Source organism: Cydia splendana, chromosome 2 (genome assembly GCF_910591565.1).
Source record: "Cydia splendana chromosome 2, ilCydSple1.2, whole genome shotgun sequence".
In the NCBI taxonomy this organism is placed as follows: domain Eukaryota; kingdom Metazoa; phylum Arthropoda; class Insecta; order Lepidoptera; family Tortricidae; genus Cydia; species Cydia splendana.
In genome coordinates this window covers 22,538,654-22,552,093 of record NC_085961.1, presented here as the reverse complement: position 1 = coordinate 22,552,093, position 13,440 = coordinate 22,538,654, and the positions used below count along the sequence as shown (strand labels likewise).

The 13,440-nt window shown below is 36.0% G+C and overlaps 1 protein-coding gene across 1 annotated transcript in view; it reads right to left on the bottom strand.

Moving 5' to 3' along the window:
* Positions 1-7,108: 7,108 nt before the first annotated feature.
* LOC134806011 (lachesin-like) overlaps positions 7,109-13,440 on the bottom strand; it is a 50,815-nt gene continuing 44,483 nt past the window's right edge. The window contains exons 7-10 of the mRNA XM_063779212.1: positions 12,540-12,689; positions 12,325-12,393; positions 8,766-8,852; positions 7,109-7,288 (exon numbers count right to left, since the gene is read on the bottom strand). Coding sequence (XP_063635282.1) covers positions 7,197-7,288; positions 8,766-8,852; positions 12,325-12,393; positions 12,540-12,689 — 398 coding nt within the window. The 3' untranslated portion in view covers positions 7,109-7,196. The remainder of the gene's footprint in view (positions 7,289-8,765; positions 8,853-12,324; positions 12,394-12,539; positions 12,690-13,440) is intronic.

Sequence of the window (13,440 nt, the reverse complement as noted above, 5' to 3'; positions counted from 1 at the left end):
GAAATGTAGAACAGGCTGAAACATAAAAACTGGATAAGAGCAACTCGATAACTCTATTTTAACAGTTTCAGCGAGACTTTCTCGGTGTAATATGACCTATATTTAGTTCCATTACCACGGAAATATGCACAAACACCATTAAAAAGAATACGGTCAAATAATCAAACAACAAAAGTAATGATTTTTTGAATTAGGTAAATTTAAAACATAGTCTAAGAATAAAATTATATATTATGTATAAGTAGGTACATATTATAATTATAAGTTATCAAAGAGATCGGTGCTTTGTGATTATGGGGTTAACCAAGATGACAATCGTTGATATCGTAGCATTTGTCATCCTGATAAAAAGAAATCATTCGTTTGGAGTTTGTCGATGTTAGTTCGTCATCTTGGCTAGGCCCCCAGAGGTCGCGGGTTCAAACAACTGTTCGTACCAATAAGTTTTTCTGAACTTATGTACGATATATCATTTGATGTTTACCAGACGCTTTTCGGTTAAGGAAAATATCGTGACAAAACCGGCAAATTTCCTATAAGGCCTAGTTTTCTCTCTGGGTTTGAAGGTCAGATGGCAGTTACTTACGTAAAAACTAGTGCCGACCTGGATTCTTGGAAATAGTTGCCAAGAGGACCCCAAGGCTCCCATGAGCCGTGGCAAAAGGCAAGACAGAGTGGATTCATAAAAAAATTCTGGTGTTTTATTAGTCTTTTTAATCTCATTATTATTACTTGATTACATTTGCCAACACTTTGTTAGAATTATCTGCTGAGAAAACTGTCTAAACTAACCCTGAAATATCTACGTAGCAGTCACAAGTAAACGGAATTTCATAATGCATATGAAAGTCTGCGTCAACTGCCACTTTAAATGATGTGCAAGTTAGGTATTTGTGTATTCGTAAAGGTCTCTGCCCACTACACCGTATCATACCATGACCGTAGTAGGAATGTTTCAGGCAAAAAATATTCTTTGTATTAAAAAGTATGAGACTATGCCCACTAGCCCGTTCCGTCACCGACCATACCCGTCGCGTGCCATGCACGGACCGTCAAAAATTGTCGGCGAGGATATTTTGCCGGTGCCGAAACGCTCCGTGCACGGCACGCAACGTTGCCAGAACGGTGCGTGCAGGCGGCGAAACGGGGAGCATACGGATTATAACCGCGTATGGTGACCGTTCTGCAAAAGCGTTGCCATATTTCTTACTCGCTCTTGCCAGTCTGATAACTATTCGATCGCTCTGTCTGACGAGCCTTACTCTCGCGAATCAAACGGGGGTACTAAGGGGATGAAACGCGGATGCTACGGGGATTATAGGCGGATGCTATGGGAATGATACGTGGTTACGACGGGCACTAAACCCGTTATGCACGGATATGAAACGATGTGGACACGTTCTAGTGGGAATAGTAGTCCGTGTCGCGTTACATTCCGTGCCCGAAACGTTCATAGTACGGTCATGGTATGATACGGTGTAGTGGGCAGAGACCTTTAGCTGACAGATATCGTAATCACATGCTGGTAGGAGGATCACCCCTCGGGGAATAAAACGAACGTCGCTTCGCCGCGCTGCGACTCAGCCGCAGATAAATCCTTGTAAACAAAATTGTAACTGTCGTCGATATCGTACTTTATGATTGGAGACCCGCTGTATGAAATTCAAATCGTACAAATTGACCACCGACCCTTTCCAGGCATCGCCTAGCTTCGTACAATACCTATATTTATAAAGTTAAATATTCTCCAAATCTATTCAACTTACAGTACGGTTCGATGAGACGCTGTCTGTGTTATTATATTTTATTTTTCCTCGCGTACGCCTTATTATTTTTATATTTTCTTTATAGCAGGCGATATCGGCTATAAAAGCGAAATGTTTGTTGTCTGATTGTGCATGACGGCGGAGTATCTTAGCATCAAAAATATTAAGATAAATTATAGGTTAAACCTAAACAGCAGGTTTTAGAAAACACTTAGTCACGAGTAATTAAACGTGATAATTGTAAAACATGTAAGTTGAGCTTAGAAAGCAAAATAATTTGTAAAAACCGAACAATGGTATGAAAAAACAACGTGTACATAAATAAGCACATAAAAGATTATTAACGCGTTCAAGGCAAGCCTGTGAAGTCACGGCAGGTGTTAGTAATTTATAAATCAATGATTTATTTTGTAATGAAACGAGTATTTCCACGGCAAAATGAGCGCGGTTTATGGCTAATATAGCGCAGACTGCCTCGACGAGAAACTTAGTTGCATTTTGCATAAAATCGATATAGCCTCATAGTCATAGGACGCTCATAACAATGGCTATCTTCTATATCGTTACTGTTATGTAGCAAATTATCATTCTAATAACATTCTATGTTTAGAAAAGTTGTATTGCGGAAAACAAATTACATAATGTTTGTTATCTTTTATGAATCAGCATTATCTCGCTTGGAACTCCCGTTATTTGTTGCTCCACAAACAAAGGCTCCCCGGTTCGTATAAAAGCTACAAAAATTAAGCAACAGTGACTGGCTGGCTTAAAATTTCTTACTTAGCAATAGTACGTTAATACATCGTTTAAACTAAATGTTCATTCTACGATTAGTAGATACTCGTAATTATTTATTCCACGATTAATTAAAATAATTTTAACTTTTAATATTATTAAGTATAAGATTGTCGGGAGCGCCCCGATTGTCGGTAAAGGATTACTCACGCTAGACCGGGCCGGAGGTTCCGGCGCTTCGTTTTCTATGAAAAGCACCACGTGATCACCGATCAGCCGTCATAGAAAATGACATGTCGGATGCCTCGGCCCGGGCCCGGCTTGGTCTAGCGTGAGTCATCCTTAAGCTTTATAAACCGGAGGTCGTGGGTTAAAACTCTGGCTTGCATGAATGAGTTTCATGAAACTTTTGTACGAAATATGATAACTTGATATTTACTTTTCTCTTTTGTCCATAAAATATAATATAATTTTACATACGAGTATAATAATAAGAATAAGTAGTCCTGGGACAGTTATTGGGCTTAAGTAGCTTAAGTAAACCTCAGGTTCCTTTAAATTTTACCGAGTAAGTGGTTTATTATGCGAGATATGTGAAGAGATTATAATAATGGTTATCAAATAAAAACCCAGTGCAACATGAATTTCTTAGTCCGAGAGGATAAAGTTTGAAATGTTGTGAGGGGTGGGGATTTGGGGAGCGATATCGTTGTGCAAACCGACCGCATTTAGAAACCTTCAGGCTAGTACATTTAGTACCTACAATAATAAAATAGTAATATCTGTTTGGCGTAGGGATGTGACATTCCCATCGCTTAAAACGCCACCCGCACCGGACAGCGTGCCGTGACGTCACAACAGGCCACTGAGACGCTGCCCGCCGCGGATGCCTAGTCTGGTTAGGCAGTCGTCCGGATTTTTTTTATCTCATAGCCCAGTATTTTAGTCTATCGCCTTCACCTAATGGCCTAGTCCTTTTTATTAGATTTCATCAACACGCAATATTTAACTCCTTGCATCATGGCAGGTGTCGCCTATATGGGTGTCCCATGACTATGACACGGGCAAGGGCAGCATCCACTGGAGTACCTACCCTTTATATAACACGGCCTATAGGCCTCGTATGTGTTTGCTCTGATTGCACGCCTCACAAAATTTTTGTTTCTTGTAAATGCATGAAACACATCTCTTTTATTAATATTTTTTATTTACAATGTTATCACTGTTATCTTCTCCGTTACGAGACAATTAAAACGGGTTATTCTCACTAGCTACCGACAAGTTTTTTTCTAACCTTTTACCACTGGGAACAATAAGATAAAAATTCCCAGAAGTTACTCTGTTCACCAAAGTGTGATGGTGCTAAATACTGGGAATATTTATCTCAGTAGTTACCACTAATATATTGTAATGTATATATATTAATAAAATATATTGATAAAATACCTTGACAAATGTGAATATTTTGGTGGCAACAACTGAGAATAAAACACAGTTTTTCTCAGCTGCCACTGGTAACCCCTAGGTGGACACAAGTGGGAATAATCTGTTAAAACTAAACAGTAACTTTTTAAATACAGTAAAAAACCAAATAGATCAACATATAATATACATTTTAATTTGTTTGCTATATGTTAATTATCTTTACCTGTTCGAGGGATATTTTTTATTATTTAGGTACTGGATGCGCCAGGAATAGGAAATGCGACAGCGCCGCGCCAGCAGCGACAGACGGCGTCATCGCCGACGTATGTCGGAAAGAACAACGATATTCTTCCGAATTTTAAAATTGGAGGCACATTCTACTCGTCAGTTTTTGTGACTTGCCAGTAAGTGCATTAAACTGGGCCGCTTGAATACTGCTTCCGGGCACATTAACTCCATTCAAAATAAGCTCTAGCGAATGATAGCGCTTTGTAGTTTTTATCTCGCGTAGGTACTTTATGTGCCGGAAGATTATAATGTCTTAAACTCTTCAATTAATAAGTCTCCCATTTTTTGGGGAACAGGTTCAAAAATAATAGCACAGCTATAAAAAAGGTTTTCTTTATTTTTTATAATACTTTACAAGAACAGTTCTACTATAACGATACAATATTTTCTACTTAATGCTTAACATGAACCGGCCAGTGACATATTATACCATTGTATTTTAAGGACTGATGCGTACTACTTATACTTTATCGAGTTTCTATTTTTTTTTTGTGGAAAACTCTTGCGGGCTTAAGAGGGCCCCAAAACGCTCACAAGATATTATAAACAAGGTTATTAAGATTGGATATTAACATTGAGTAAACTTAACATCAACTTTGACAGAATTAGCACACGTAAGCTTTATTGTTATTGTAATAAATTACAGATATTTTATATTTATATTACAAAGCACGCCATATTGTCTTTATTGCAGATGTGGATGATATTTTCAAAGTATTTATTCACTTACAGTAATTGCATATTCTTAAAAGTAGTGAGTTTGATTAGCGGGTTCATAAATACATACATACATTTAGTTATAATGTTGTAACATTATATAGCACAGCATCTATGTAATATTTACAATAATAATCTATAATTATATTTAGAGTTTAAAAAAAGCTTAAAGGAACCTTGGTAAAATAATAAAATATGTAATACTTAATGATATGCGTGCGGATGATAAAAACTAGCCTCGCGGAGGACCTATGATCATCACATAAGGCTCTATCGCCTTGGTTGCGTCTGGGTTTTGTTGAGAAGAGTTTTCAATTCGGAGTTGTTAGCCTTTATCGGACTACTTCGTTCTCTAAATTGCATCTCCATCACTGAACTCATACAGAATTACTTTATCGAAGCAAGCTCTAGAAGTTTACACAGCTCTATTCTTGGCATCGTATCTACTACCTTTATAAACGTTTTGACCGACTCCAAAATGAAGGAGTTCCTCAACTCGATGGGATAGTTTTTGCTGCCTGATTTCTCAAAGATGACTGGACCAATTCAGAAAATTATTTTTGAAGTGAAAACTTCCTTAGCGGCGCCGTGCACTTTTTGTGATGGGGGAAAATTGTTAAACTCGTAACAGGTGTCACGTGTCGGTTTGCAATATAACACTTTAAACTCTCGCGTTTTGTACACATATTTAATTACACAAACGGGTCTACCGCGATATAATTTCATTGTTTTTACCTTTAATTCCGACGTTTCAGCTGAGTTGCACCAGCTGTGGTCACGGAAAGACACCGAACGTCGGAATTAAAGGTAAAAACAATGAAATTATATCGCGGTAGACCCGTTTGTGTAATTAAATAGGTGTCACGTGACCGTAATACGTAAGACGGACCCGTGACCTGATCGAAAAACTGTTACAATGAGTTTTTCTTTATTGATTTAATTGCCATCTTGTGAGTTTCCCTCTAACTGGTGCTAATATAACTCGAGTACTAACAGTGATGTGCTTAGCGGTTTCAAGTAATGCGACGAAATAACGCTAGATGGCGTTAACCTCAATTATACATAGTGCTGCAGACATTAATTGAGTTTTCACTTCTGCCGGCACTCCCGGAGTGCAACCGTTGTTTTTTTGTTCACAGTTGGTCCCATTGGCGTTTTGTTTAGATCTGATATGATGGGATCCTGAATAAATCGAGGGAACTCTTCTTTAAATATTATAGACATAGGTACCTGGAGTGACTTGGATACTTTTCATAGTAGCTATATTTGATCTCTGAAACCGCCTATGATATTGTCAGTACATCTAGGAAGTTCTAAAATACATGTTTACAATTTTTATATGCGGTTGCATGAGCAGTAAACCAACGTCTAGTATAACTACACCACGAATTATCAGATTTATATAGAAACTATCATTAGCGACGCTATTTATTCATTAGATATGGCACATTTATCATCTAGATCTATCAGTCTTTGTTTCATCGGAAAATATAATTACAATAAAAATATATTTACACTAATGACATCACTAGCTACATTTTCATAAAAATATTAACGTAGATATTCATATAAAGTATATAATCTCAAACAAAGTTTTTTTTAGGATTCGATGTCCGTGTTGTAACTATTATTCTAAATTCTTGGAGATTTCATATGATTTTGTGAAATCAAATTACATTTCGTTTTAAAATTATAATAAATAAATCATTTCAATAAAAACAAGTGTAAACAATTTTAGTTGCGAATACTTGTAAAGCTGACAATTGCAGCGGACTGTTACATGGATTTAATTTGCGCAATATGACAGTTTAATATAGCAGCTACAAGGAATAAGTGATTTTAAAATTCGACAGTTGAAGTTACTAAACTAGGTATGCCGACCTGACTTTTGTAAAAAACAACCGAAGTAGTTACGATCCGGACTATACTAGTTCTTAAAAATCTCGGGTAACGGCACGCCGTTGCATTTATATTTACGTTACTTTTTCTACAACAGTAAAATAAAAGTCAATATTCACATACTTATAAACAAATAAATGTTCGAAACAAAAAATGTGGAACATGCAAAACGGTGTGTCCCTTTATTTCTATGAGCAATTTTATGATTACACCGGCTACACCTCTCAATGTGAGTTTGCAAATAACTGAAATAACATAACAAGTAATATACCTAATATACAAATAGCAAATAGACTTATCGAAGTGATCGTATCTCATTTAGCACAACGTCTGGTATTGGCACGATGTCGCGGAAGCGAGCGCGTGTCAGCTGGTCACTAGCAGCGCTGCCACGACTGCGACGACTCCGCAACGATGCCGTGACGAATTCGAAGATTGTGTGGACTCGTAATCAGTACCTGGCACATATAAAAATAACCCTATAATTGCTTAATGACATAATGTGTCAGCGTACCCATCGAGTTTGACAAATACTATAGTTTCAGAGTGAATATTTCATGGGATTTGACCTTGATTAAAACGCGTAAGAGTTCAATGCAAAAACTACAATTTTGCGTTAGACCCCTATTTAGTATTTGTATATGTTGCAGTCAAAAGTGTGAACTGGTCAAAAGAACTTTTAACCGACAAAAACAGGCAAAACTGCTTTTGACTGAGCATGTTGATCAAAAGTAGTTTTACCTGAAAATCATACCTATTTCTGGCAGCAGTTTCGTTTTTAGGGCGTAGCAAAAAAAAATAACCCTAACCTACCTATCTCTGGGAACAGTTTCATTTTTTGGGCGTTGCAAAAAAAAAATAACCCTAACCTACCTATCTTTGGGAGTACTTTTGACTGATAGTAACAGTCACAATTACTATTAACCAATGATTTTCAGGTAAAACTACTTTTGACCAACATGCTCAGTCAAAAGCAGTATTGCCTGTTTTTGTCGGTTAAAAGTTCTTTTGACCAGTTCACACTTTTGACTGCGACATATACATTATCACGACACCTTATAAAACAAAGTCCCGGGACGCGACGCGACTTTCTGTTTGTATGTTCGCGATAAACTCAAAAACTACTGAACGGATTTTCATGCGGTTTTCACCTATCAATAGAGTCATTCTTAAAGGTTTCGGTGTATAATTGGTTACGGTTTTGTGTAACCCGTGCGAAGCCGGGGCGGTTCGCTAGTATAATTATAATTGTTGTCTGAGTACCCACAAGATAGGCTTTCTTGAGCTTACTTTTTTACTTAGCTAATTTGTGTAAGGTTGTCCTTTAATATTTTTTATTATTTATTTATTATTTAGGTATATGTGACACGTGGGATGATCTGTAAAGCGTGTTTCTATAAGGTGTCATGATATATCTACAAAAATCACAAATCTTACCATGCTTAGGTACTAATGAGTAGGTATATCTGCACTATATTGAAGCGGAATTTTATAATTACATATTTCTATGAATTGTCTCTATTTATTTTAAACGGTGCAAGGGTATTTGACTACTAGTCAAATCAGTTTCTTTTTTCGAACTGTCAAAACGATTTTGCTACTATGGAATTTATATGAAACACTAGCATGTGACGTCACAATCAAATTACCTACTCTTTAGGTATAGTTTTATACGGGTTTTAAAATATAAATAGTGTCTAAAAATAACTGCTGTCTACGTTTCGCTTTTAATCTTTTGGTGCTTTATTTCATGCATGGTGTAAAATAATAAATTTTAAATACAGTCTAATGCCCTAATACACTATTATTTAAAGCATTCCCATTAGCTCAGTAGGTACCTAAGTGTTAGAGGCGTTGTATTCAAGTCTTAATATATTTCGAATCGATATTGAAATTCGTTAGGGAAATGACCCGGACTAAAATATTCAAACTTACCTCCAGAATCTTTCCACTCTTCAACCTCGTAATCTCCTATGACCCTGTTTTCGGCAGAGCCATCTCGCCAGCGACTTTTATTTTTACCTAAAAATACATACACTTTAATAAGAATTTAGTTTATTATTTAGTAGTGCTACTTAAGTACTCTCTTTGAAATATAAAGGCAATTTATATAAAAACCGGTCAAGTGCGAGCTAGATTCGCGTTGCGAAGGTTCCGTTCTATCAATTAATCTTTAAAAACAAATATTTTTGTCTTTAATCATTACTAATAATAGGATAATAGGATGTGTGCGGTATTGCTGATTTTGTATATATATAGGTGGGAACATACATACATGAAGTTGAGGTTACATGCATACAGCGATACTTTTATATAAAACAGTATGAACAGGGGTCCCCAAACTAGGCATAGCCTGTATATTGGGCAAGCAGTTAATGAATTAAAAACTAAAGAATTATGCCTAAACATAAGTACTAATAATTATTTAACGTTATCTAGGGGTTTAAGTTAGTCAGTCCGTCAGTCAAGTCCCTAAATACTAAGTAGAGAGATACAAAGGATATATTGTAACATAAGTTACCTATTACTATGTTATGTTTATTTTCTCCATACAAGCGTGTATCACCCTATCGTCACTGCACTATCTCCTCAGTCTTATTATAATGGATAGGTAGCAACCAGTCACAAATAACTCGCTTTGCCTGTGTAACAGGGAGGTCCTTGATGTTACAGTATTTTACTATTGAAATGTACACTGATGTTTTCCTGATGTATATATTATACAGGGTGATTTCGGGGTCGTGATCCAGAACCACTTTTTCTGACTCTGTAAATGATCCACATTATCATATGGTAGTATTTGATTAAAAGATAATTACTCTTGAATTGAATTATTCTTATTTTTCAAGTAAAATTAATGTTATACTAAGTAATTATGGTCACCCTATGACTTTTGACATAAGTACGCTGTATGGAAAGCGACAAGACGTCACATTGAGTAGGGTCACCAAATTGTATGCAAAAATGTTTTTTCCTACTTGTCATCTGGAAAGTAATCATCATTATTGGTGATAAACAATAATTAACAACATCATTAGGTTCATCTTTGGATTCTATATGATGTCTGGCTCTCTTGCTCGACGACCCCGAAATCACCCTGTAGAATATATATGTATTACTGTGTAAACTATGGAAACTAAATACTTCTTCGTTTTTTTGCGCCGTCTGTAACGGATGTCTACCGTCTCCAATTCTTCCTCAATTACTCAAAGGTTAATTGGAAGAGATCCCCTAAAGGGATAAGTTCACCTTTGTACTAATGATTAATTTTATTTTTCCTGTTTTGTTTTTATTTTTGTACAATAAAGTGTTTTACTATTACTACTACTAACGTATGATTACTTTTTATCAAGTACAAATATCTGAACAGCTGAACAAGACTCTATTTAATTGTCAATGCTCTAGAGTGCGTGTTCAGATATTTGTTAGCACCTTGGCCGCTCCGATATATCTGATGGCGACTTTATCTGTTTGTTGTTATGCAATATATGTACCTACCTAATAATAACTTCAATATATATTTTTATAATAACCCGCGTGGTTTACATGTTTTACTGCTATAGAGATAATAACATGAAAAAAAACATGTTTTTGTATGGGGCCTCTAGCCCCGCCATACATACTTTCTGATTTTATTTTATTTCAATTATTTGTTGCCATAGCGGCATAGTGTAGTGGCAAACAAGCCCTGGCACACGGACAGACAGAAAGCGGAGGCATAGTAAAAATGTTGCGTTTGTCATCCTTCAGATACGGAACCCTCAAAACTATCAATTGTAAGGAAGGTAAAGTAAGGCTTATAGTGTATTGTTGTTGTAGAAATGTCGCTAAGTCGTAAAAAACGATCCGGAAAATTATTGCGTCATATTTATGAAGGTCTATGAAAGTGGGCTTTCAAGTCGCACATAACATATGAAGCTATAAAGAGTATAAAGGAAAGCCCAAATCTATAACAATAAACGGTACATTGGAAGTCAAAGCGCAAACAAAATCGCTTTTCCCACAATAATATTACTAACGACCCAATTGTACGGAAGCATTGGGCCGCGGCGGCAAAACCAATAAATACAAAATCCACCTTTTCCATCCGGCCGGGTGCAGGATCACGATGAATGAATGTATAAAAGACGTGTGGGGATGGTTGAATTTTGTACTTCAGTAGACTTCCTCATAATAACGATTTGAAACGAATATAGTGTTACGAAATTTAACAATTCCTAACCTACGTTGTTTCTGGCGGAAACAGAAATGATCCCAAACTCATGAAATATTAAACCACATTACCTAACGGATCTGATCAGCACTCGAAGCCCTCGAAGGGTTTCATTAAAAAACTTTCGTTACGGCATAAATTATGTCAATGCCTGTGCTTTGAGAGCAATTCGATTGAAAGTTATTTACTTAGTACCTAGTCAGAACGGCTACAATATATGTATATATCTGAACAAATAGAAAACAATGAAATACATATTTAGTAATTTTCAGTGTAAAAGTTTATTTAAAACTAGGCCATATTTTTATGAACGTGCGTGATATGCAGCCATCTTAGCACAAGCCGTGTTTAGTTTGGGCAACAATCACTCCTTGTCGTAAGCCACATGCAGTTCAACATCGTGTTGTGAGACAATTTTAGTTGTTTCGATGTTTTAAGATGTTATGCTTTTATTTTACTGAACTTTCGTTTTTTAATAATTAAAAAAGGAGAGCACCGGGTCGGAGATACAACAGTAAATATTTTCATCACTGAATGTGAATTCTCCTCCCTGACTTTTATGATAGTTCTGGTTTGCTCTAGGGTGATGAAATCACAAAGGAAATAATCTGTCGTAGCGCATATAGGTAAATGTAATGACTAGGTAGTCATTATTTTATTCTGCTGATCAAATCGGAAAGGTATCAAACTAAAAAATATTTCTCCACACCAACTGGTAAAGGCTCGCTTGATTGTTCAAAAACTGATAGCAAAGTTGCATTTTATTCACATGTGAGGCAAAGTAATTAAATGCAAATTTTGAGTTGTTTTCTTATTGTTTGCTGGCTGAATTGACTTTTAAATTATAAATATTTAATAACATTCATTTGGATGTGACTTGGTTTGTTTTTGTTTGATATCTTACTGTTAATATTTTATTCGGGTTGGTGTGGTGCAAAATTTTGTGTTTCACCCGGGGGCAAATTTTGTTTAACCGCTCGTGGTTTGAAACCCTCGCAACGCTAAAGATTCCATTTTTCGAACCACTCGCTATGCTCGTGGTTCAATTTTGGAATCAATATTAGCACGAACGGTTAAACAACAACTTTGCCCCCTTGTAAAACAAATAACTATTTTACATTATTACAACAAAACATACGAAAATACACATAACAACGCAGTCATGTTTTATTGTAATAGATCTTTAGGGCAACATGAGATATAGATATGTACACTCGAAAACAAGACCCTTTTTTTCGTCACTTCGGTACAGTGTTGTTACAAAACATTAATCCGTTTTACCTTTTTTCTTATCCGAAGATGTAGGGACGTAGTTCACAGCTGTGCTCGTCGTGGGTGGAGCAGTTATTTCTGGAGAAATATTTAAGGATAAGTGCAAGTTCATGAAAATAAATTTACACTTAAACCCGGCCTTAGGGCAGATTTGCCAATTCCAAAGAAAAGCTTTTAATATAAAATATTATTTTTTGTAAAATTTACTTATTTTGGGTACGAACCATCGAGACGGATTAGTCCATCAGTTTCGCCGAGCGAGTTTTTAGCTACACAGCGGTATGATGAGAAGTCCCTGGATGATACTTTTCGTACCGTTAGCTTCATTTTCCTGCTGTATCCTTCATCAATTAAATTCGTGATGTATTTGACTCCTGTTGACAAATAAATACAGTTAATTACCATCGAGAGGGATGCGCTACATGACAGCTAAGTAAACATTAGGATCTTCACATTACTAACATGTATATATTAGTAAAACTTGGCGCTGATAAAATTAAGTTATATTCCAATTGTTTTATTAGTGTGAAACCGTCCAACTTTGCCCTGGAGGGTAAATATCTAAAACTCTTTATCCTATTCGTTATGTTTACCCATACGAGTACCTATGTTAATGGTTTCTCAATGTGCAAAACTTTCTAGAACAAAAATGTACGGTTTACATTATCATATTTTTATAACGACAAATACCTACAAGGTGTTAAATTCTTAACAACAGCTTAACGATAGACTGTCAATCCTGAGACGACTGGGACATTGTTTTGATTCTGGATTCATTGTTATTAAATTCTCGGAACTTGTGTAATTCGATAATGATAATTAATTTTCTGTTAATTAAAATCACGTCAAGGGAAGTCGAGCAGTTGTAAATAAATACAAAATTACGGTCTCAGAGAATAATAATAGAATAATAATATTATATTTCAGATACAAGGTGTAAACGTTCAGCTCAGCAAAGGGTATTGCAAAATATGTAAATCTTTTATATAATAAGCATTCCAAAACCTCTCTCATGTACGTGGTATAAATTTATTTCTCATTTGGCAGTTGTCTAGTTTAATCAGATTGTGAAGACAAGGGTTCTGAGGCCGTGACACAATTATCACTGTTGCCACGTGATGCCTA